The 26,819-nt window shown below is 34.6% G+C and overlaps 1 protein-coding gene across 2 annotated transcripts in view; it reads right to left on the bottom strand.

The window, feature by feature from the left end:
* Positions 1-26,819, bottom strand: part of ZC2HC1A (zinc finger C2HC-type containing 1A) — a 70,192-nt gene that overhangs the window by 26,649 nt on the left and 16,724 nt on the right. For both annotated transcript variants that reach the window (XM_043975633.1, XM_043975634.1), the window contains exons 2-7: positions 21,871-21,947; positions 19,453-19,569; positions 12,742-12,883; positions 6,386-6,534; positions 3,178-3,295; positions 1,709-1,808 (exon numbers count right to left, since the gene is read on the bottom strand). In XM_043975633.1, coding sequence (XP_043831568.1) covers positions 1,709-1,808; positions 3,178-3,295; positions 6,386-6,534; positions 12,742-12,883; positions 19,453-19,569; positions 21,871-21,947 — 703 coding nt within the window. The remainder of the gene's footprint in view (positions 1-1,708; positions 1,809-3,177; positions 3,296-6,385; positions 6,535-12,741; positions 12,884-19,452; positions 19,570-21,870; positions 21,948-26,819) is intronic.

The raw sequence follows: 26,819 nt of genomic DNA, 5'->3' as shown, positions 1-26,819 counted from the left end.
ATAATTCATATGTAGAGATAATCAGTAATTGACAGTATGTCTATAAAATACCATTTAAAATCTCTACTGCTCCATTTAAAAATATTTGGAAGCATAAATATGTAAATATTCATAAATAATTCATGGTCCAAAAATTGTTTAAAGCTGGCTGTTTGGTATTCTGAATGCATTGTTATAAATGGCGGCTTGGTTCTCAGCCAAGTAATAATAAGAATAACAACAACAACAACAGATAACATTTATATAGCACCTAATATATGCCAGGCATTGCACTAAGTCCTTTACAAATAGCATCTCACTGAAACTTAGAACCACCATGGAAGATAAGTACTATTATTATCCTCCTTTTATAGCCGAGGAAACTGAGACCAACAGAAGTTAAGTGACTTACCCAAGGTGACACAGCAAGTGTTTAAGGCCAGTTTTGAACTCAGATCTTCCTGATTCCAAGCCAACGCTCTATCCACTACGCTACCTAACTGCCCTAACAAAAGTCTATTAAATCTATAATGGAGCTGAAATATAGAATGAAAATTATTATTTCATCTATACCTAAATATGCATTAATCTACTTAGTAGGAAAATACATTCCAATGTCTAACTACATGCAATGAAATAAAAAGTAGGCAAGGTAAGATAGAGATAGTCCACAGAGAACCAATAATTTTCTAACTACATCTGCATAAGCGATACTAACTCTTTACATCTGAAGAAAAGGTACCTCTCTGGATCTATCAACTCCACAGAGTATAAAAGGTAATCCCCCTCTTTTGTCACTTATACTGTGAGATGATTCAAAAATTTAACTGACGTGTTGATCAGTTTGACCAAAGTCAAGCTCAAATGTGATAATCCATGTAAATGGTTTGCAAACCTTCAAGAGCATCATCACCATCATCATCATTTGTAAAAGTCATAGGTAGGAATACTCATTTAAAAGCACCATGTCAGACACTTGACACTTACTAGCTGTGTGACCCTGGGCAAGTCACTTAACCCCAATTGCCTCTTCAAAACTAAACAAATAAATAAATGGATTGATGGATGGATGGATAGAAGGATGATTAGATAAACAGCTAAATAAATGGATGAATGAATAAATAAAGAAGTGAGCAGGTGAATGAATGAATGAATGAATGAATGAATGAATGAATGGATGGATGGGTGGATGGATAAAAGCACCATGTAACAACCTCTTAATTTTTGAACTGTGAAAAAAGGCCATAAGAACAGGTCCTATTTAAAAGTGTTGACCCTTTTTTGGTTTAAAAGAAATTATTTAGGAGGCAGCTAGGTGGCACAGTGGATAAAGCACCGGCCCTGGATTCAAGAGGACCTGAGTTTAAATTCGGCCTCAGACACTTGACACTTACTAGCTGTGTGAACCTGGGCAAGTCACTTAACCCCCACTGCCCTGCAAAAAATAAAAAAAGAAAAAGAAAAGAAAAATAGAAAAAAAAAGAAATTATTTACTTTCCTAAGCTACAGTTATGGATGAAATTTCCAGGATGTTAACTTCATTTTTCTAAAATAAATCAGGTACAATGAAAGAAACCCCCCCATAAAAATTTTAAACCCACACCATTTTACTAAAACCCAATGCCAATAAGGATTCTTATAAACTAAAATCTTATCTAACTTAAAAATTTTAAACAAAATAATTTTAATGTAGTAGCAATGAACTGAATCAATCTGAATATAAACTTACCCTGCATGTGGAGCTGCTACCCCTTTATGAGAGGGAGATAAGTTCTGAAGTTTGTTTCCAAAAGAGCCACTGACAGAAGACCCTTTACTTGAAGGTGCAGCTTTAAATAAAAAGAATGGACATTGGTTTTTATTAGCATTGTATGAGAGACTATTTTACACCTCTTTAAAGACTGTCTTGGTAATCATTTCTAAGTTAAGAATAAAGCAAAACTGCAAATTATAGAGAAAATTAAAACTGCAAGAAATTCTCAGAAGTCAAGGAAAAAACCATTCCACAATCTCATGACAATTTTTGCTGGTTTCTTTATACAATTAAAAAATAGAAGTGCTCACAAATGCCTAATACTGTATCATATAATTAAGCACTATCATATGACTACATAAAACAGTGAAAAAGGCCCTTCAAGGTAACCAAAAGTGCCTTATGCTCTGAAGTACAGTAGACTTTTACAGATGGTATCACAATCAAAAGACCAAGAAACATTTGGGATTTTGTGGGTTTTGTTGTTTTGGGCAAAAGGTAGCATCCATACCAACAGTAGTAAGAGCTAAAAAGAATGATGACAGGACTTTAAAATATGGAGTCACTGAGGCTAAGTGGTCCTAATGACCATAAACATATATGCAATAACGGACTGTGCCTCTCCATTGTCCAAACTCATTCTGACCCTGTATCAAACATGTAAACTATCAGGGTTCCTGTTTAGATAAGACTCTGGGTAACTATAGTAGCTGTGATGCCAATGCCTATTCCTGGGGACCCTGATTAACAACTCAAACTCTCACCAAATTTCTGGTACGACCTAAGAAACTCCCACTTGAGTCCAGTATTGCCATATGTCCCAGAGAATTTCTCCTCATATTTGATTTTGATTAGGAATGCTACCTCTAAGAATGCTCCCTCCCACATATGGCATTATCTGTTCTCAACCAACCTCATATATAAGGTATAAAATTTCTCTGCTCAGACTCCATTCTGATTACGCACCCCCTCCCCACTGAAATGTTTGCCAACATTTATGTCTCCCTTCACCTCAGGAGAGTGACTCTGGCTGTGTGATTGTGTGTGACCATATATGTCTATACTGCCATATAGTGTGTGTATGCTTTGTTTATTTTCCTGCTTGCTGGACTGCACAGGTTATAAAGTTCATGTTTGTACAAGTATTCAGAGAACCAATTTTCTATAAATCTTTTAACCCGAGTCTTTGCTCTAAGCTAAGCCAAGAAGCCAAATACAGTAATTAGTAAGAGGCAAAAATAACTGTGATTGGAAAACCTGAAACATAATATTATTGAATGATATTTTACTTAATATCACAGATAAATTATTTTTCTTTAAATCTCAGCAATTTTTCAATCAAACATGTCTTGCTTATTTTACTTCACCATAACATCACACTACCTTCATGTCTTATTCTGGTAACATATTTGGAAAATACCTGTGAAATTTATGGTACTTCATACCTACAACAGATTTGCTAACACTACTTGGCTGTGGTAAACGTGAAGATGCTGAAGATGCTGAAGATGCTGAAGGCATTGTTCCTGGAGAATTTGTCTTTTTAAGAGCAGGAGGCTTATACTAAAATAAAATAAATTAGAAACTTTTTTGTGATAATTGGCACAATTTTTCTTGGAAAAAATGTTCTTTTAGTTGCATATTATTGTTAGATTTTATATGCAATAACTTAAGAGTAGTAGATTATTTCAGAATCTATATATCAAATAATACAAACAGAACAGAAGCAAGTAGTAATAGATTCTTACTGTACTTTACAGGCTAATATTCAACCAGTTTATCAATGAACCACTGTGTTGACTTTTTATTAAATAAATAGCAAGCTTCCATAGATTATGGATCTCAGAATTCCAAACTCCCATAAATGAATAACTTTGCCCAAATATGTTGATTGTATTATACTGGGAAAATATTAGTTTTATTGTGCAGCAGAACCTGGTTTTCTATCTCCAACCACAGATCTTCAATTTATATGCACAAACTCTTTGTTTATATCCACTACCAAAATGGAGGCAGAGAAAAGGGTAAAGAATGGAGGTGCTAGAGTTGGAAAGGACCTTCTAATTTAAATCCAATCAGATATGAAAAAGGAGCCAGGTAAGTATGGATATGATGGAACAATAGACAGGTCAGGAAAAAAAGTCAATTTGAAATAAAGGTCTTACTGATGAGTCATGTATAATTTCTGTCAATTTTGATACATTATCTAGTTTCCTTCATAGACTAATCACCAGGCTCCAAGCTATCCAAATGTATGTATTTTCCCTAAATGGGCCATATTGATGTAAATGAATGGTAATTTTGTTTTGTCTACATATTGGAAGTGCTTTATAAATGAGTGGCTTCTTTCCCCATAGTAACACAATCATTTATATAATTTATTTCCATGACTATGGATTTTTACTCATTTTTTTCTCTTTTAATCAGGGTAAATTGCTGACATGTATTTTAGTATGAGTAAACTTATAAAGTTTCTTCCAAAAGGACTTTGGAATAAGACCTCATTAAGGTCTTGGAATAAGACCTCAATAAGAAATAGATCTCATTATTTTTTGCTACTGCAACTAAAAGCACATTAAAACATGCCTCAGGATGTTTGAATTCTTATTTTTTTAATACTGAAATTTGCTTGAATACTTTCTATCATCAATGAATGTGTCTTTGGAATAAGTGTTTTTAGTAAAAAACAACAAATATTCATTTAAAAACTATTATAGAGGAAGCTGGGTGGCGCAGTGGATAGAACACCAGCCCTGGAGTTAGGAAGACCTGAGTTCAAATCTGGTCTCAGACACTTGACTCATACTAGCTGTGTGACCCTGGGCAAGTCACTTAACCCCAATTACCTCACCAATATATATATATATATATATATATATATATATATATACACACACACATATATATGTATATATATATGATATATATGTGTGTGTGTTTTATATATATATATTTTTTTTATATGTGTGTTTTATATATATATATACACACACACACACACAATAGGCAGCAAATTTAAATAGGTTTTACACACAATATACCTAATATAGTTAAATCCTAAAATTCAATATTTACATTAATTTTCCATAAGTGATTATATTACTGATGTCTTCTCAGAGGATCAAAGGACCTAAAGTGGGAGAAGACCTTAAAAGACATATAGTCCAACAGCCTCATGTTAACATATTGGGAAATTGAGGCCCTGAGAGACTATGTGACATGCCCAAGATCACACACTTAGTGACACTGACTCAGGATTCAAATATAGGTCTTCTGACTCCAAATCCAGTGTTCTTTCAGCTGTACAACACTGTTTTTGAAGGAATTATTAGGGATATCCAAAGTCTCTCCCACTACCTTTCCACTCGCATAGAAAAAAAGCAAGAACAAGAGCATATTCTGTGTTAAAATGGAACAGAATATAGGGGTAAAGGAAATATAGGACCATAGATTAAATTAAGAAGATTGGTATTGTATTTTAGGAGAAATACCACTGGCCTGGAACTTAATGATCTCTAAGGATCCTAACTCCAAAGGAGTCATAAAGGAAAGAATGATTAAGATCTAGGGATAGAAAAGGCGTCCCAGGCCATCCAGTCCAAAACACTTATTTTATAGATGAGGTAAATGAGGCTGAGAAAGTCAATTTACCCGAGGTCGAATGCGTAGTAAGTTTCAGAGCTAGGGTTTGAATCAGGTTCTTCAGAGCCAGTACTCTTTCTATTGTACCCATTTGTCATCAAAGTAAAAAGAAAATAAAGTAAAGAAACTGGCAAGGCAAGGTAAGGTAATAATTTAGGAAGAGGAAGGAAAAGAAGTTGGGTGTGACTATTAAGTTGTTCAAAGAAAGAAAAAGGAAGCTGGGTATGCAGTCAATTTAAGAGCTGAATATAGGGAATAAAGTTGTAAAGGGACTAAAAGTGCAAAAATAGCACATCTGGAGTACTGTCTTCAGTTCTGGGTACCAGATTTTAAAAAGAACACAGATAAGCTAAAGAACTTCCAGAGGAGAGCAAGCAGAATGTCAAAGATCAATAGAAAAAATTATTCATTCTTAGCCTGGAGACAATAAGACTCAGAAGATACTTGATAGTGTAGAAGAGAGAATAGATGTATTGTTTGGCTACAGAGGCCTAAACCAGGAATAATGAGTGATAGCTGCAAAAAGGCAGATTCAGGTTTGCTGTCAGGAAAAGCTTTCTTTTATCCTTTAGAGGTATCTCCAAGTACAATGGGCTGTTCAGGGAGAATGAATTCCTCCTCACCAGATGAGCCCTTACAGGGTGTGTTATGATACGAGTCTTTCTGAGCTACTTTCTTACTCTACTTTCAACTCTGAAGTTGTTATTCTGTGAACATTTCACTCAGTTTTTCTTCTAAATCTGTTTCTCTTCTTAATCATGCTTTCCCTTATGACGCCTCAGCACTTTCCCTTATGACTCCTTTGGAGTTGGAAGGATCCTTAGAGATCATTAAGTTCCAGGCCAGTGGTACTTCTCCTAAAATACAATACCAATCTTCTTAATTTAATCCAATTTCTAAACAGCAGGCAAAATGTATGTAAATGCCCTCTGGAATATTAGTTTACTACTTTGAAGTCTATGCAGTCTTTCCCATCTGTCCCCAGAAATGGTTTAGCACACATCATTTTACCTGAGGTCGAGACGCTGACTTTCCTTTAATATCAGTAGGAAATTTGCCTTTGTTACTAATACGAGCAGCTTGTTCCTTACAGAAATTAATATGTCTGTCAGCTGCATTTTCATTGAATCTCCTCTGGCAATATGGACACTGAATATAATCTACAAGAGATATAAATTTTAAAAAGGTTTAGTTGTATGTGAAATGAGTCTTAAATCATGGCAGTTATATTTATGTCATATATAGATATATATAAAACATATATACATATGATGCACTCAAAACACACACACAAGTATAAATACTAGAGGTGAGTAGGAAAATCTGCTAAGTTATAAATTGCCAGATTCTTCATAATTTTATTTTTTAGCTGACAAACCAGAAGATAACCTATGTCTGTCCCCATTAAAGAAGACCTTAGATCAGATACCTGCTCAATTCTAGCTTGTTCCTACCTCAACCTTACCTCACCTAAGAGAGGAAGGGGAGAGACAGGAATAAATGCAAGAGAAGAACAAGAATTCTCATATTACTATGGTAAAGAAATGATACTTTCTCTATTTGTCTCACATTTCTTCACTAAAGATGAAAAATTCTGTAGAATAATTAAGCTGGAGAACATACTTGGTATATTCATTATATCAAAGTATTATATTTTAAAAATAAGGGCCTGAATATGGCACAACTTAGTACTTCAATAGGAAAAAATAATTTTAAATAAAAATGGTTTTCTCAACTTGTCACATAAGTTCTCTGTGCTAGGGCACCAAAACACACTAGAAAGGGCAAAATGTAGTTTCCTATTAACATAATCACATTAAAATGAGATTTCATAGACACAATTGCAAAAAATAGCATGGTCCACTTATATCAAAAGAGAATAAGAAAAATAGTATTTCTAATAAATGAAAACAAAAAGTTATCCGAAGAACAAGTATAATACTATAAAGATTTAGCTAAATTGGTTACCTGACTCTGGGGTGGCGCAGAAATTAACTTGACTCATAATCTACAGATGTGACCAGAGCAAATTCCCTTTGTAGTAGGGATTACCTATTTTAAAGAGTCCAAATTCAAGCCCTCAAAGTATCCTTCCTCCGCAGAACAGGCCTAGAGCCCCTAATAATAAAAAGATTGCCTTCAGTAGGCCTCAAGTTCTTCCTATAAAACTGCTTTCCTACCTCTGACATCGTAAAGGTGATAAAAATATCAATAGCATACATTTACTTAGTAGGTAATGACTTATAAAAGTGCTTTACATGCATTACCTCATTTGATTCTTATGGCACTTTTATGAAAATGGAAGTACAAGTATTACTATTATCCATCTTATAGATGAGGAAGCAGATACAAAGAACTTGCCTGAGGTCACCTTTTTTAATCAATAACTAAGGCAAGATTTGAACCCAGGTTTTTTGACAATTCTAATCACATCTAAAGCAGCAGAGAAGTAGGGAACTAACTTTGTGGAGGTTCAAGAAAAAGGAGCAAAATTAACAGTCCTGGGGCAGCTAGATGGCACAGTGGATAGAGCACTGGCCCTGGATTCAAGAGGACCTGAGTTCAAATCCAGCCTTGGACATCTGACACTCACTAGCTGTGTGACTCTGGGCAAGTCACTCAACCCTCACTTCCCAGCCAAAAGAAAAAAAAAAATTAACAGTCTTGAGTTGTCCAAGTCCTGCAATCACCCCAGCTAAGTGGCTTTCTCAGAAGCACAAACAGCCCATGCACAAATAAATTTCTTTTAATGCTTATTACATAGCAACCTTACTTTTTTTTTTCTTCTCATCCTGTGTTCACTTGTTCCTAATTCCCTGTCTTAGGACTCAGGCTTGAGGAGGCCCTTATACTGACAATCTCTGTTTCAGTCCTTATCTCTCACCAGATAAATATATACCATCAGCTGGCTTTTAACTAACCCCTACCACCTGAACTGGCAACCCTACTCAGGACATCTGGTCAGTAAAGCTGCAGTCCCATCCCCAATGACATTGGACAACTTGTTCACAACACCTACAATACTGAATGATGAACTATTTAGAAAGAAGCATTCACCACCCCCTGGAAAAGTGGCATAGAATGAAATATCTAGCCCAGAAACAGCATGCTCTGCTCTAGTTCGACTCAAAATTGAAAATTAATCCAGCCTGCATAACCATTTTATATTAAAATTCAAAATGCCTTCACTTAAAACAATACTCAAGACTTTTTCCAACATTCAGCTCACTTGGGGCATCCACTGAAGAAATTCTCCAAAAAGCACAGGTATTGACTGTGCTTTTATTTTTGTTTTTAAGCAGATCTGAGTATTTCTCAAAATTCTGCCCTACAATTTTACTACCCACCAGGCAAAGTCTGAATTTATGACTTCCTCACTATCCAGACAGGTGCCTAATGGGCGACCATGACTTAAGGAAACTCCTCAGGTAATTTGAAAACAAATTTTTGAAACTGTGTTTTATTCAGATCTTTAAAAGACCCTGAACTAATGATAATCAATGTAAGTCCAAAAGTTAGAGCCAAGCTTGGAATAACAGTACTGATGGATCAAAAGGCTTGTGGATTCTATCTCAGACAAACTTATGGAAGGGGGCATTGCCACTTTCTACTCTAATACATTACAGCAAAATCTCTAAAACAAAGTTCTTCATGTTTTAGGATTTCTTAAGTGCAACAGCTACATCTAGGTTTCCATCATCAAGAACTCTCATCCTGAAAAATTAGGCATTTTTTCCCTAACATCTCATAAATGATTACTTTGCTGCATAATTTCTTTATGTTCAAGCCTGGCCTTGAAAACCTTTATGAAAGTTTGCAGAAAGCATCTATTTTGTCGTCTTGCTGATCATGACTATGTTTCATATGAATGACAACTACATGATCAATATTCTGAGATGAAAATAATTCGAGTAGTGCTAGATAAGATGGAATTGAGGCATATTATAGGCCACCAGGAGACAGAGATGGCACCCTTAACTATACCTAACATGAAGGAATTGAAATCACTACTGGGGTTTACTAGATACCATGGCCATTTGACTGCACAATTATTATAATGACTCAGTTTCCTGAAGACCCTATGAGCTTCCAGTAGATATCCACAACTGAGGTGTTCAAAGAACTCATATGCCAGTCCCTTGTGCCTCGTGGTGAAAGCAGACTTCTCCAAAATAGCCATGGAGATCACCTTTATGCCATCTACTAAACTAAAATTAGATTAAAAAGTCAGAGAAAATAAACTGCTCATAATCTAGGTAAACCTTTCTCTCATTTTCCTGAAAGGAGCCTAGCATTATTATTTTGAAAGGAACCTAGCACTAAGTTAGTAAAAAACTAATTACTGTGATCTTGAACAACATCAGTAATAAAACTCAATGAGCAACAGATCTAATGGGTACTCAGCTTCTAAATCTGCTATATCCTAAGGTGTTACAGCTTATGATGCATCTGCTGCAAAAGCCTAGCTCAAAGATGTTGAGGAGGGGCAATCCCTTTCTCCCTAAGAATTTTGGCCTGAGAACTGTCATAATCAGGAATTATGAAACTCATTTATCAGCAGAAATAACAATGGAACGTATTTTCCTAGGTCTTCCTGACTCCCTGAGAACTACTTGATTCCTTAAGAGGGAGGATTCATTTCTATAGGTACCCCTCCACATTCACATATGAATAAGCTTCTTGGGGTAGAAAAGGCAGGAAATACTATTCTATATAGAATATAATTATATAATATATAATATTACAAATTCCATTATGATGGATTAGACATGGCTCACGTAAAGATGTTGAAGACCCTCTATACTGTTAAACTATACTTTTCCCTGGGCACAGCACAACACATTTTGCTCCCATTACATCTTTTAAAAAAAAGTCTGCATATAGGCTGAAATACGCAGCAACTGTAATGGGTTATGGCAATCTTAATAAATAAAGTTATTCTGATTTTAAGTGACCTGGGGCTGCTTCATAAACCTGTTATGGTCAGGTCACCATCACAGGCTTGGTGGATACTAACAAAAATGGTACACCTTGTACCTAACTTCCCTGCCCCTTCCTACTCCCACAACTATCACAGTGACAGCAGGCTTGTTCATCTTAGAAAGATTTTACTTTCATACCTTCCACTCACTTTATTTCTGATTAAAGTCCACCATTCATTTCAAACTTTTGGACAGCCCTCTCTCCCCTCTCCTCCTTGTCTCTAGCAAATCAAACTGTAACTTTCCGCAACCTACCACCCTCAAACTGAGGATCAGACTGAGTAAACCCAATTTTAGAGTGACACCAGATTGCTGACCATCAAAGATAACTGGCTCACCTTTTTCACTGTTGACTTATATTTTATTAAATGCATGCTTCCTTTCATAAACATGTAATATATCTCAAACTACAGAGTCCCTCCTTAATTCTTAGTATCTATGATGCTTCATGCCACTGTCCCTGTAGACAAACAGTACCTGAAAAAGCTAGGAAACTGCTAAGCCTAAATCATCATAATAGCAGCTAACTTAATATAGCATATTAAGGGTTGGAAAAAATATTCATACATTATCTCCTTTGAGCTCCACAACAATCTTGTGAAATAACTACTTCAGATATTATCTGCATGCTATAGATGAGGAAACTGAGGCTCAAAGAGCTTAAGTGACTTCCCAAGATAACAAACCTAATTTCAGAGGTGGAATTCAGGGTCTAGTGTATCCTGGCTCCACGTCCAGTACTCTTTCCATATCACATTACCTTTCAAGCTACTGACCCCAATCATCGACTCTCTATAAAACTCTGTGGGTCAGAGATGAAGTAGGGCTATCAACTCTCACAATGGATAACACTACTGGAAACTGAAACAAAGAAACAGGCCCTTTCTAATAACATAATAATAACCTAAGTACCCTGCCCTGATAGCCTTTTGACTGAAGCTTCCTGATTGGATCATAAATCCAGTCTTTCAGTAGTCATGGGCCCAAATGGCACAGGTGGCAACATTTCCCCAGTTCTGAAAATAGATCTACCCATAATAGATGATAAAGAAAAATTTGTAGTCTAATTCCCAAAAACAGGACAAATGTGAATTAGGAGATTTGTGGCTCAAATATAAATAAGAACCAATCAAGAACCTAAATGATATTTCCCACGTAACCTATTCTTTCTGCTAGCATAGTATTTGTTATCAATTCTGACACTCTGGGTGGAAGAAACACGAGAAGCAAGGGGAACGTGCCCAGACCCCCAGAATTGCTACTACTAAAGAATATTAATATTTTTGAGTAGTAATAGATCTGAGTGGCACACATAAATAAGAACTGACACTACTATTCATTAAGTGAACAATGATCCTAAATCTGGAATGTTACTGATTTCTCTGTGCCTTTGAACCTAGATTGAGTTCCCTAGCAACAATTCCTAGACTTTGTTCCTGTTCTCCTCTTCTAGATGGATCTCTATGGTAATTTAACTTTTTTAATTTAACTAATCTAAATGGAACCCTGAAATCCTGCTCGAGATTCCTAAATAATGCAGACATATCCATGCCCCTGCTTTTACATAACACATAACCATCTTGAACATACAGCAAATTTCAGAGAATTACTGAGTCTCTTGATTACATGGGAAAATCTGTTAGATTCTCTGAAAAAGAAGCAATTAGAAAGAACCATGCTAGAAGGTAAACCAGTACGTGGACATGAGTCAAAACTTCAATGACAAACTTGCTGTGTCAAGATGCTTGCTCAAGTAAACAAAAGAGAAACTTCCCTTCAATGGCATTTTTATGTTCTTAAAGCATCGTAACATTTAGTATGTAGCTTCTATCAAGAGATTGTATAGATAGATGGAAATTTGGTTAAAGAACACAAGTTACACATCTGTTTCATTGTGGAAGATAAAAAAAATGTGGGCTATTAACACTTCAATTTGAACTATTACACTAATAAATTCTCATCACAAATGGAATTTTTTCCCTGATGTTTTTAACTTCAGAAGTAAAATATGAAATGTACCTTTTCTGTATTAGGAAGTAGTGAAACAATGGGGCATGTATGTATATAATTAATTAATCATATTTTAGATAAAATAACTTTTTAAACCTATAGCTAAAGAATCTAAAGTTCTTATCTTTAATAATTTGAAGCAATTTCAAAATGAACTCTATTATATGCTGAAATTATAAAATTGTAAATTTTTCCCCTTTTTATTATGCTCAATCACAACTATGATATAAACTCGGGCTGTTTCCTTTGAGCTAAAAATTTTGATTTATCAGGCTATAACCATCACATTAACAGTGTAATAGCAATAACACACGTATATGGGTATCTATTAGTAACCCCCTCATGTTAACATATGTCTCATCAATATTTATATACCAGGATCATAAGAAGGTGGAGGTGGTGGTGGAAGTTTGCCACCCTCTTTAAGTGCCTGATCAAGTCCTTTAGCTGCCCTTATGGTGGCAATGAATTCTTCATGTTTTCTTCTCCAGTTAGACTGTTTCTTTGGCGGTTCTGGCTAGAAAGAAATTTTTTAAAAAATAATGAATAACAAAAAAAATGTGCACACTGAAATGAAAATGGATGGTAACTTCATTTTACTTTCAACACTAATTCAAAGGTGAAAAAACTCTTTAAGGAGAGCATAACAGAGGGTGTTCCGAAAGCCTCAAGTAGAGTTTTAAGCTCATTCTAATAATTTAAAACTCCACTGACATTTGTGAGACACCCTATATATGTATCTGATATTATGGTAACCTTTTATCCAATCATACATTTGTAAATGAACATAATACACAAATATTATAGCTTATGTATCTAATAAGACATTGAACTGAGAAAGTTTAAAAAAAAAATCTGTACCATCTAGCTGAAACATCAACATCTGGTATAAAGTATTATATATGTGTATATATACATATATATGTATAAATGAATACACATAGAGAAATAGTTAATGTCATTCCTTTTCTAAATTAAAAGGTAAGGTCTCTGAAAAAAATTAGGCCATTTCAACAATCTTGTAAACTAATAAAATATTTTTTAAAGTATAGGCAATCAAACCTTTTGTTCGTCACATTTTGCCACTAAATTCATGCCATACTATTTAATAGTGTTGCCTTTACCAACCATTCAATGGTTCCTTCTGCTATCTCATTTACACAGGACAACTGTACATAAGCAGACTTTACCTTACTACGTAACAGCCCATGAGTTTGAGGGAACGTATTTAATCTAATTGGGGAATTGATGGTTTATTATTTCTAGATACTGTATAGCAAATGCTTAATGTGTGCTGATACAATAAATGAGTAGGACTGTGTACCTGTTTCTTAATGTATTTGCCTCCTGATCAGGAAATATTAGAAAAAGAAAAAAAGTTGAACCAGATAGTGATAGAAACTGGTATATTTATACCTCTCTGCCTCCAACCCCGACAACTGAATGTTTTATCACATTATTAACATGTTTATAAAACTTATAAAAACAAACTACTCTTTAGGAAAAGATGTATCAACTCAAGTAAAATTTGTTAATTTTTTTTTGTTCTTTATGTATGTTAGCCATTCCTTATGATTTAACTTAAAGAAATTTAAATCTATTCTTTAACTTGGCTATGGGTGGTAAGACAATACTTGTACTAGGTGGAAATTACAAAAGAGGCTGCTTTCAGCTCAATTAAGAAAGTTTCCTAAAACTGGAACTGTCCCACAATAGAAGAAATATTGCTCTTTGATCAGAGAAATTTCTAGAAAAAGATTTTTCTCTTAACTGTTTCCCTTCTGATTTTTACTGCATTTTGTTTGTGCAAAAAATTTCCAATTTTATATAATCCTCTCTCATGCATTCTTCCCCTAGCCCCTAGTAACAAAAAGTATTACCTTCCATGTTCCTCTAATTAATGTGACCTTTGATATCTAAATCATATATTCATTTAAGTTTATCTTGATACAGAGTATGAAGTATTGATCTAACCAGGGGTAGCTAGGTGACAGAAACATCGTTCTATGATACAAATCTTGATATTTATTTGTTTGTTTATTTATTTATTTTTGCAGGGCAATGGGGGTTAAGTGACTTGCCCAGGGTCACACAGCTATTAAGTGTCAAGTGTCTGGGGTCAGATTTGAACTCAGGTACTCCTGAATCCAAGACCGGTGCTTTATCCACTGCGCCACCTAGCTGTCCCTAATCTTGATATTTAAACCAGGGAGAAACATAGAAGAAAAAATTACCATGGAATCATATCCCTATTGAATGTTGATGCAAAAAAATTAGTTAACAGAGGCTTCAACATTATAGTTAAAAGATAATATACTAGACCAAATTGGATTTATGTCAAAAAATGCTATTGATTTAATATGATAAATACAAATATAATAGTTCATATTAATTATAGTAAAAATAAATGCATAGGAATAAACACATTTTTCCTTAATATGGTTAATAGTATCTATCTAAAACCAAGGTCTAGAATTATTTGTAATAAATTCTGGAGCTAGATAGATTAATCATGAACTTGATTTGTAAAATATTTAGATAACTATTTCAATATAATTTCTTTTGTAATTTTATACATTTTATTTCATGCTTTTAAAAACATTCTGAAAGGAAGGTTTATAAGCTTCACCAAACTGCAAAAGGGAACCATGAAACAAAAAAAAGATTAAGATGCCCTCTTCCAGAGGCCTTTCCAATAAAACCAAGGACAAATAAAGGATGGTTCTTACCACCATTCATATTCAATCTGGTGCTAAAATTTCTAGATATAGAAGTTAGACAAGTAATTATGCATTACTGAGCAAAATTAAGCTTTTCACACTTGATATGATGGTCTGTTTAGAGAGCCATAAAACCTTAAAAAAAATTTTTTGCATAGAGTTTACTTATGCAATCAACTGTTCTTTGCATGTTTGATAGACTTCACTAATAAGTCCATCTGGTCTTGGCTTTTTCTTCTTTGAGAGCTCATTTATAGCTTATTACATTTCTTTCTTCTGAAATTAGGTTATTTACATTTACCATTTTCTAGTCTGTTATCTGGCTATTTTTTTTCTAAATATTCATCCATTTCATCTGTTATCCATTCTGTTGGCATTAGTCATTATTGAGAATATTCTTTCTTTTATCTTCATTTGTTGTGAATTACTTTTAATTTTTGACTAACAATTTGTTTTTTTCTTTTCAAAAATATTAGTCATTCATATATTTTGTTAATTATTTTTAATCAAAATCCTTTCATTCATCAAATCAATGGTCCTTTTGCTTGCAATTTTGTTAATGTCTTGATTTTCAAAATTTCTTTATTGGTATTTAGTTGCTATCATCTTCTAGTTTTTCATTTATGTCTGATCTGCTTATCTGGTTTTTGTCTTTTATGATGATTAAAATGTTTAAAAAATAAATTTTCTAAAAGACTTGGTTTGGCTGAATTTCAAGTTTCCCTGTTATCTCATCATGGTTATTTCTTTGATGACTTTATCTCTTGTTTCTATGATTTCTTCTTTGAATCATCAATTTTATAATATTAAATTATTTAATATCAAATACATTTTAATCCTTCCCCCAAAGATCCTTTATTTAATATGACTCTGTAATATATTTACTGGGTTGTGATCATTAAAAAATGTGCTTAATATTTCTGCATTTCTGTATTTGTTAGTGAGATTTTAATACCCTAATTTATGATTTATTTTTGTTAAGGTACTATACACAGCTAAGAAATATGTATTTCATTCTGTTCCCACTCAGAAATCAGAATTCTATCCTATGCAACTTTTCTAATGATTTATTCAAGTTTGTAACTTCTTGTCAATTTTGTTAGATATTTCTAAGGCTGAAAGAAGTACACATAGGTCCCCAACTATTAAACTTTACTATAGATTTATCTCAATAGATTCACTTTTCCTTTAGGTATTTAGATGCTATCATTCAATGAGCATATTTTAATTTTGTTGTTTAGGGTGCCTTTAAACATAAGAATTTCCCACTTCATCCCTTCCCTTTAATCATGAATATTTTTACTGTACCTTGTCTGAAATGATTACTATGCCTCTGTTTTTTTCAGTTTATATGAAGCACAAAAAGTGGTGCTCCAGCCTTTTAATTCTTTATAAATATATTTGAAATGTTTCCAGTAAACAACATAATATTAAGTTCTACTTTCCATGAGCCATCTATCGATTATCATTTTATAAGTGAGTTCATACCACTGACATCCACAGTGATGATTTTAAATTGTTTTATGTCCCTTTAATTTACCTTACCTTTTACCTCTCCACATCTCATCTCTCATTCCATTCTTTACAAAAAAAGACAGTAATAATGTTCTCAACATTAATGAGCAATGCCCTTCAACTTCACTTGGCCCTCTTCTCTTTGAACAAACATCAATCACAGGATTTTGCCATCTCATCAGTCACCCAAAGTTGGATTTTGTTTTACTTGTGACTAATTCCTCCCACTTAAGCAACTGCGGCAGCTAGGTGGCTCAGACCTGAATTCAAATCCAGCTTTAGACACTTACTAGCTGAATGACACTGGATAAATCACTTCTCTGTTTGCCTTAATCCAGTGGAGAAGGAAATGGCAAACCACTCCAGTATCTTTGCCAAGAAAACCCCATGGACAGCAGTGGTGTGTTATAGTCCATAGGGTCACAAAGAGTCAGAAACAACTGAACAACAACATAAGCACCCAATCCCCTCTCCCTGTTCTCACCTATTTCCCAAATTAATTTGTTATTTTTCTACATCAAACTCTTTGTGGCTGTGTTCAACCTTCCTCTGTAAAATTCAGATAAAAGTAAGGTTTATGTGATGTCCTCTTCTCCAATACTTTCTTCCATGTTTATATAGTTTTTTTGGGATACTCCAATTATTTGAAATATTAAGTTCCACACCTCCTTCCCACTTCCCTCTCATCCATGTATTTCTTCTATCCTTCCTTTCCTTTTTTTTTTTAAACTAAATTAAGACCATTGAAAGAGAACATATTCAACCTCAGGTTTTCTTTGTATTATGTACTCTTTCTACGATTCTTAAAGAAATAAGGGTACTGGTGGGACACTTGTTTCTTCTCCATCTATTAAAAGGTAATACATACCCCTCACGTAATTCCTTCAAAGTGCTCCCACATATTTACCTTACTAGGTTTCTCTTTACTCCTATGTTTTATATCTCAAAGATTCTATTCAACTCTGTTCATTTCATCAGAAATTCCTAGAAATCCTCTACAACAATAAAGATACATTCTTCCTTTGTCCATTTCTTTCCCTTGTAAGAGCATACTCAACTTTTTTTGATGGAATTCTTGGTTGTGGCCTTCTGTGATACTGTATTATAATGCTCGTTTCCATTATGGTGGCAGCTACCAATTTATGTGATCCCAATTGTGATTCTCTGGTGTTTAAATTATTTCTTTCTGGTTTCTTATAGTATTTTTTCCCTTAAACCTACAAGCTCTGGATTTGGGTTTGAAGTTGCATGAAATTTTTATTTTAAGGTTTCTTTCAGGAAGTTATAAGTGGATTCTTTTTATTTAACTTTGCTATCTGGTTTTAATAAGTCTGGGCAGTTTTCATTCTGATTTATTAAAATATGGTGAGTAAGGATTTTTTTTATGTTGATTATCGTTCAAGACAATTTTTCTTATTGTTTCCTTGACCTATTCTCTCAGTCTATTGTTTTTGAGAGGATTTGCCTTATGTTTACTTTGATTTCATTGTCATATTTCCTGCTGTCTGATGGAGTCATTGATTTCTGTTTGGCCCATTTTAAGTTTAGGGAATCTGTTACTTGGGTAAGATTTTGTACCTCATGAATGAAGCTATTTATTGTCCTTTCAATCCTTTCCTTTATTTTCTCATTTCATTTAAACATCCTTTAAAAAATCTCTTTGAATAATTATAATCGACCTTCCGGCCATGACATACCCTTCTCTAGGCTCTGTCTATAGAAACTATTGAGTTTCTCTCGTCGTCTGGCCTGATTTTCTGAACTTCCTTTTATCCACAAAATGCTTTTTTCATAAGCATCTTCTTTAGTTTATTCCCATTTCTAGCTTTACTTCCCGAATTAGCACTTTTTTCATGATTTCTCCTGCATATTTGGATAGGGTAGTAGGCTCATTTGTTCTCAGGCAGTATTGTCCAGGGTCTTGCCATTGGTCCTTCCCTTCTGCTGGTGTGCACAAAGTGCTGGCAGGCACCAAGCTTGCTGGTATCATCTGGGTACAAAACAATGGCCCCTTCAAGGCCATCGAGGATAGCTCACATCAACTTGCCACAAACCTGCCAAGCCTCTAGAGTATGTAAACTTATTGCTGCCAACCTGACAGCAATTTTGCTAGCTAAACTACCCAGAGGCCTCCTCACTGAGGCACTTAAACCCTCCTGATCTCTGTGTCCTGGGAGGTACTTGACCCTGCATAGCTTCTTGGCTAGAATACTCCAAAGGTTTTGAAAGTCAGAAAGCTTCCATATGCTTCAGTTGCAGTACTCTCAACCCAGCTCCCCTTGCTGGGCCTCATCTTTATCGCCTTCAGAATTCTAGATGCCCCCTTTATCCAGCTTATGCTGGATGAATGTACTGACTGTGGCATCTTTCTTTTTTTCTTAATTACTATGTGGCATGGCAACTCTTCACATATCTTTTATTTAGTTATTATTTATTTATTTATGTTTGTTATTTATTTATTTGTTTGCTTGTTTATTTTTGCTGGGCAATGAGGGTTAAGTGACTTGCCCAGGGTCACACAGCTAGTAAGTATCAAGTGTCTGAGGCCAGATTTGAACTCAGGTCCTCCTGAATCCAGGGCCAGTGTTTTATCCATTGCACTACCTAGCTGCCCCAAATTAAAGAGTTTTGAAGGAAATTTCACTTATTCCCAAGACAGAGCAAGAAGTTCCCACTTCCAGGGATGAGTCTAAGATGTGGTTTTCCACTAAAAACCATTCACCAGACAATGAATTTGGAAATCCCATCAATGTTGACATAAACATTTACATAACCAGTTTAATACCAGATGTACACCTTGGGTTGTACATGCTTTCTTATACAGGCATTATTCCAAATCTTATATATTTACCCGAGGTTTAAGTGGTTTCACTGTTGGAATATCAGTTCCTTCCGCCCTCTGCCTGCTTGAATCAAAGGCCTTTCGTTTTTTAGTAGCAGTTTTCTGACAAATTGGCCCATGTTTTTTCTGTTAAAGGAAAGAAGAAACACAGTCCATCATTTTCTTTTCAATAAGGAATAATATTATCTCTTGGGTTTTTATCTAAGATATCTTAAGGAAAAATTCTCAAAGACAATGTATTTACAGCAACCATAAAACACAGCTTATGTTAAAATCTGAAAGACAGTAGTGAGCAACAGTAATCAATGCATATATTTTAATATATAGTGAAACCCCATATTTAATAATTTTTACTTCTGATATCAAACATATACATTGTATTCTTTCTTATTCAATTTCCTATGTCCTTAACATACTGATTTCCCACAGATCACATCAGGTTTTTTTGCAATTTGTATTTGTCCTTACACCAAACCCACTTGCTGGTGCCACTATTATAAACTGCTTTGACGCTTTCCATTGTAGTTCTTCTTGCTCAAGTTCTTATCCTTGCCCTTTGAAAGAAACTCAGTGAATGAAATGGAAGTTGGAATAAAAGTAATTATTACATTCTTAGTGAGACCTGCAAAAAAAAAAAAGTACAGGCTTGCTTTTAGCCAACTTAGGTGAATGATTATAGTCAAAGGACTATCATAGGTCTAGCCTGGTAATTTGGCCATAATGAACTAAGACACCGAAGAGCTCCAGAACCTTTTCCATACTAGAGAATCTCAGAATAATATTTTAGCCTTGACCTACATGTAGCATAAATGTTTACTACACCATCACTGACAAGTGATCAGGTAGGTTCTGTTGGAATAGCTCACAAGAAAGTCCACACTATGTTTATATAGCTCTCATTATTAGGAAGATGTTATGTGAAACCAAAACCTGCTTCAACCTAATTTTTCCTCTAGGATCAAAAAGATAAACCAAAGGATAAAATGATTTTGAAGAACTTAGAGATCAGCTAGTTTAATGCCCTGAATTTTCCAAAGTCACAAATGTAATAGGAGTAAATGAAGGATATGAACCCAATGTGACTTCAAATTCAGTGTCCTTTTCATTAAATAAAGTTGCCCCTCTTCCAAATGACATTGTTTGAAATATTTTTAAAAAGTGATTAATCATGTCCCTATTGAGGTTAGTTGAGGTTTTTTTTTTCTTTAGGTGAAACATCCCCAGTTCAACTTGAATATCAACTGCCTAGCTGCATGACTCAGTTCACTTTCTTCTTCTTCTTGGCTTCAAGAAAATAAGGCAGCAAAAGGAAAAGGTTCAACATAATTTTAATAGGGTGGCTAGCTGCACTGAAACATTATCAGAGCCACACTCAACTCCAATTTCTCCTCCTTGATTTAAGTAATTTACTATAGCTAAAAACCAGACCACTCCCTCCCCCATATTTCAATGGGGATTCCAAGTATCATTGCTATACTGGTTCACTTCTAGGACTAGAATGAGAACTTTGGGAAGAATAGTACAGAATTAAATGAAAATTACCTCTAGTATGACAACTGTGGTTTTCTGATAGATAATTGTCTTTGTTTTATGTTTCTACAACTTGTAATATTTTCCTTCCATGTCCAGGAAAGTATATAAGTAGTTGCACCAAAATTCAATATACTTTGGAAACCATTTAATATACTAAGTAGGACCACCTTGCTGAGTTACTACTTCCTAAAACAGTGCCTACTAAGTAACGCTTACTTAAGTCTTAAATGGCATAATTTAATACCATAGGCCTTCATTTTCACACTTGTAGAGATGGACAAAATAAGAAAACCACTTCTCAAGATTGAGACTGAAAGAGCACACTTATTTCTGTAATTACGAAGAACAAAGATAATAGAAAAAAGAATTTCAATGGAAATGAAATTAATCCATTCTAGAGATACTTTCTCAAAACTATTTCACTGTGAAATAGGTGAAAATTGTGTTAGCATTTTCTCTCCCTCCCCCTTCTCTTTCCTCACTGCCTACCCTGCTCACTGCAATCCTCTTCTCCAAGAATTCTATGCTGCCTTTCACTATTATAAAATCTTGATCTTTGCTAGCTGTCAACTAATTTATTCACTGCTTTATTAAATATTTATTAATCACTTGGCATTTTCACTTTAATAGGGAACTCCTGAGGATTATTCACGCCATAAAAGATATGAAGTTCTAATAGAATGAAGATTGAAGAAAAGAGGTTAATTGGTATAAGCAGTCCTTTCCAGCATCTCATCAAATAACTCTGTGGAGGCAGTAACAATATAAAGCTGGGTATAGTACTTTAATTAATCCATGTTCTTAACATAGATATTCCCTCTACCAATGTACATTCCAAAACACTGTTGACCTAATAAATGCAGATGCAAACAGGCAAATAATCAATGTACTCACTAAGGCAACTGGAAAGAAGGTTCGTCCACAGATCTTGCATGGTAGCAATTCCCCAATTTGTACTACACTTCCATTTTCTAAGAAAAAAAAATCAATTAACAATTTTCAGTTTTCTTAGCTCACAAATGAAACTATGTAACCCTAAATCTTATTTACTACCATTATTATGAGGTCAATAAATTTAAAGTAATGAAGCTCTGTGGAAATCTTAGTTAAATTTTAAAATCCTACATATAAATTAATATCTGGTACCCACAATGTACAGTATCAAATTATTACAGTGATTTAATCATTGAGAATAAATATGAAAAATTCATAAGAATTCAAGGACTGGGGGACAGCTAGGTGGCACAGTGGATAAAGCACTGGCCCTGGATTCAGGAGGACCTGAGTTCAAATCCGACCTCAGACACTTGACACTCACTAGCTGTGTGACCCTGAGCAAGTCACTTAACCCTCATTGCCCCACCAAAAAAAAAAAAAAAGAATTAAAGGACTATAAAATGGATCCCTCCAAACATATTTTTTCTTCAATTTACATTAGCCTAAGGTTATTTTTGTTAATGGAAATATCAAGGACTTGAACGATGTCAATAAGTCATACATTCCCAAGTACTAAGCTACCACCAGATTATAAATGGAACTAAGTTGGACTGTGAAATAAGGTAACCTTTTCAGAACACCATGCTCTAGGATATTAAAAAAAGTACTCTAGCACTCTAAAAGCAATTTCCAAAAGTACTTACTTAAAAATAAATATCTTTGGAATTGAAAATTAGTACTATATTGTACATTTTAAGATGGGTATTTTGCTTTAAAGATAACCTGAATAGCTTCCCATGTAAAATGCATTTATATTTACAATTATTTTACCATCACAAAAATAATATTAAGAAACTCTGAACACTTTAGGTCATTTCAACAGCTGTCATTCACTTATTCAGAAAAAAATCTATAATGTAACATGTATCTAGGCCACTCAAATTTTATTATTTTATTATTCAAACGACTGTTACCTTTAACAATAACATTCATCACATCTTAGAAGAACTATAGTATCCAACCATACAACCTAACTTTATTCCTAAATAATTTTTTAGAAAACCTATAATATTCTATAAAAGGTTAAAATGAAAAGAAATTCTCAATTTTCTCATGAATCTTTTGATGTGAACTTTAGTAACATAGTTTTTCTTGGTTTGTTAGGTTAAAATAAACTTTAAAAATAGTTGATTTATAAAATACCACTAATTATAATATTCAATTAAATTTTAATTTAAAAAATACTGTACAAATATGACTGATTCATTTTAAGGCATCTAACGAGTTCCCCCAAATCCAGTAGAACCAAGTAACAACCACTAACCTAAATTCAAATACAGTATGCAAAAAACATTTGCTTCTAATTTCCCTAGTACTTCAATGCCCTGTTTTTTGTTTTTTTTTTAAACTGGTAGTGGCATATCTATCACAAAAGACTGAGGCCAGTACAGCAAAAGTTAACACAAAATACAAAATCCAGGGTAAGTTCTGCCTAGTTCTTTCTTCTCCAATAGCAGAAGCTAGGTTATTTGGGGAGAGCAACTTCAACTACCTGGATCAACTAACTCCATTAACAATCCAGAAAGCTGAGGCCACTGCTGATTGTTTTATCTTCAGGTGGAAACTGACGGACTACAGTGTCAGCACAATGATGACCAATGAAACACAACCTGTCACATAATCACTTAAGCTTAGTTTTCCAGTGTTCTTATATTCTGCCATCCCTCCCAATACCAAAAAAAAAAAAATCACCAACACTGTCTCAAAACCATAAAATTCTATTAAAATATATATTATTTGTAAGCATTTAAAGACAACTATATATCTATATATCTATATCTATATCTATAGATATATAGATATAGATATAGATATATAGATATATAGATATATAGATATATATAGATATATATATATATATGGGGCAGTTAGGTAGTGCAATGGATAAAGCACCTGCCCTGGATTCAGGAGGACCTGAGTTCAAATCTGACCTCAAACACTTGACACTTACTAGCTGTGTGACTGTGGTCAAGTCACTTAACCCTCATTGCCCCGCCAAAAAAAAAAAAAAAGAAAAGAAAAATATAAAGACAACTGTATAAAAGAAGGATAGGAACTGGATCTATGATTACATTAGCACAGATGAGGAAACTCTACCTTCTCTGCAACTTAGAGTCATCTGAGAGTTGCCTAGAGCCTAGCTTCTTAAACTGTTAATGGTGACCCCCTATGTGGTCACATAACTGAACAAGGGAGTCATGAAAAATTTGGCAAAAGTAAAAGGTTATATATACCTATTTTGCATACCTATTTTATATACCTATATGCAAGGGGTAGCATAAAAATTTCTCCAGCAAAAGGGGGTTGCAAATGGAAAAGGTTTAAGAAGCCCTGGCCTAGAACACTAAAAGTCACATGACAGTATGTGTAAGAAGAACCTCAATTCAGGTCTTCCAGGCTATGCAGCTGATACTCTATACCACACTACCTTTTCTTACATATAAACTCCAAATAGGTTATCTTTGCTATATTTGATTATGATACGGAGGCCAGAGTTTGCCCAGATTTCTCATTTAATATAATTCTTAGCCTATATATGCACAGTGTTCACTTGGATTATGAACTAAGACATGAAAATAATGGTATCAGGAAATATCTAATCAGAAAGATGGTTCAGTTATATGTTGTATTTATTACATACTTTATAAGAAAAATAATGGGATTTGCAGTTTTGTGATCTTCTGGGTTTTGTTCTAGTATATAGATAGAAATACTAATTTCATTTAATGTTTGTTAAGTTCAGAATAAAAAGGGGAAAAATAAAAAAGATTTGATGCATAAAAAAAGAAAATAGTGATATCAAATGAGGTGTTATAATGGTATCTTAAGCCAAGCTCTACCTAAAATACATCTCAAGAAGGATGACATCTAAAATGAAGACAGCCCAATCTTTAAACATGGTACAAAGGAGGGGCAGCTAGGTGGCACAGTGGATAAAGCACGGGCCCTGGATTCAGGAGGACCTGAGTTCAAATCTGGCATCAGACACTTGACACTTACTAGCTGTGTGACCCTGAGCAAGTCACTTAACCCCCATTGCCCTGCAAAAACAAAAACAAAACAAAAAACAAACAAACATGGTACAAAGGACCAGAGAGTAAGAATGATTGCCCCAACAATAAGAGCTAAATACCCAATAGTGCACTAGTCAGTATGCCAGGGAGTAAAACCATCACAATTTTTCTCTGTACCAGGCCTGACAATTTCTTTGAAAGAGGGTAAATCTCATAGAGCAGGAAAGAGCTCACAACATTTTACCACAGTATAAAACTCCTTAGGTATACAAAATTCTGCATAGCTACAATTGGGTGATTCTCCTAAAAGAAATGAGGAAAAAAGAAAAGTAGATTCTTTTACAATTAGAGCACTAATGGACATAAGATTAGCATTTTTTTTTTTTTGGTGAGGCAATTGGGGTTAAGTGACTTGCCCAGGGTCACACAGCTAGTAAGTGTGTAAAGTGTCTGAGGCCGGATTTGAACTCAGGTCCTCCTGAATCCAGGGCCGGTGCTCTATCCATCCACTGAACCACCTAAGAATAAAATTACCAATGTACCATCAATGCTAGAAAAATTTCAAACAATCAAGCTAAAAAAAAAATGTGAGCTATTATGAATTTATCCTAACCACATCATCAATGCTCATGGGAACCAATGTAGATAACAATATGAAAACTTGAGTTATAGTTTTTCTTGAAATGATATTTAAAGATTTGAAGGACAATACTATCTAAAAAATTTTTAAGTTATAATCTATACTTAAGAAAAAATTAAATAAAATAACTTTAAAAATAAAGGACAATTGGGTGTGGTGGTGTACATCTGTAATCCTTGCTACCAGGAAGGCTGAAGCTGGCATCTCTTTAAGTTCAAGAGTTCTAAAATGCATTGGGCTAAGCCACAGAACGGCCATACTACATTCAGGGGCCACCAGGTTGTCTAGGGAGAATTGAATTTGCCCAGTTCTGAAAAAAAGCAGACTAAAATTCCTGAAGGGAAATGGAAAAGGAAAGGGAAAGAAATGAAATAACACAAACGCAGGACACTAAGCATTCACTACCTCCACAGAATTGCCAGGCAACTAACAACTGTAGTGACAAAACAAAAGGACAGCTCCGCGTGATGTGAGCTTTGCCAACTCAGATCTCAGCATAAATAGATCACGGATACAATGTCTCTTTACAACCTATGAGTCTACAGAAAAGCAAAAGTTCAAAGATAAGCAGGAAAGGACAGTCTGGGGTTATATATCTGCAAGATTCAGAGTGGCTAGGAATCCCTCTGAAAAATCAAGTAAATTGATAGGACTCTGGGAAGATGGTGGAGTAGGTCAGAAACATATAGGCTCTCCAAATTTCCTCCACAAAAAAGAGAGAACACTGCCTCAAAGTGAACATAAGGCAATAGAAATAAACAAAAGTCAAGGTAAAGCAGTTGTGCTCTTAAGACAATGTGAGAAGAACCCAGGAAAGACAACTTCTAGGGGTGGAAGTTTGGCCAAAGTGAAGTGCTAACACTTCCAGGCCAACTCCAGAGAATCAATAACCAACCCCTGGGGGCTGCTGGGTTGGGAGGCAGCCTCAGTCTCGGGAATTTTCACCTCATGAAGGCTGAGTAGGAGAAGACTGAAGGATCTTCCACTGACAAGAGACACCAAACACAGTTATGCTGACCATATGGGATCCAGGATGCTGTTGTGGGACAAAAGGAGGAAGCACACACCTGGTGAGTGGGGTAACAGAGGGACAGGGACCCTGCTGGTTGTGGACACTTACAGGAGAGCAGAGTCCCTGGTTTTGGTTCCATGGCAGAGAAGACAGTTGAAATTTGCAGCCACTGGAAGAAACA

Source organism: Dromiciops gliroides, chromosome 1, assembly GCF_019393635.1.
Source record: "Dromiciops gliroides isolate mDroGli1 chromosome 1, mDroGli1.pri, whole genome shotgun sequence".
Classification (NCBI taxonomy): Eukaryota; Metazoa; Chordata; class Mammalia; order Microbiotheria; family Microbiotheriidae; genus Dromiciops; species Dromiciops gliroides.
Note: the sequence above shows the minus strand (reverse complement) of the source record. Positions and strands in the feature narration are given on the sequence as shown.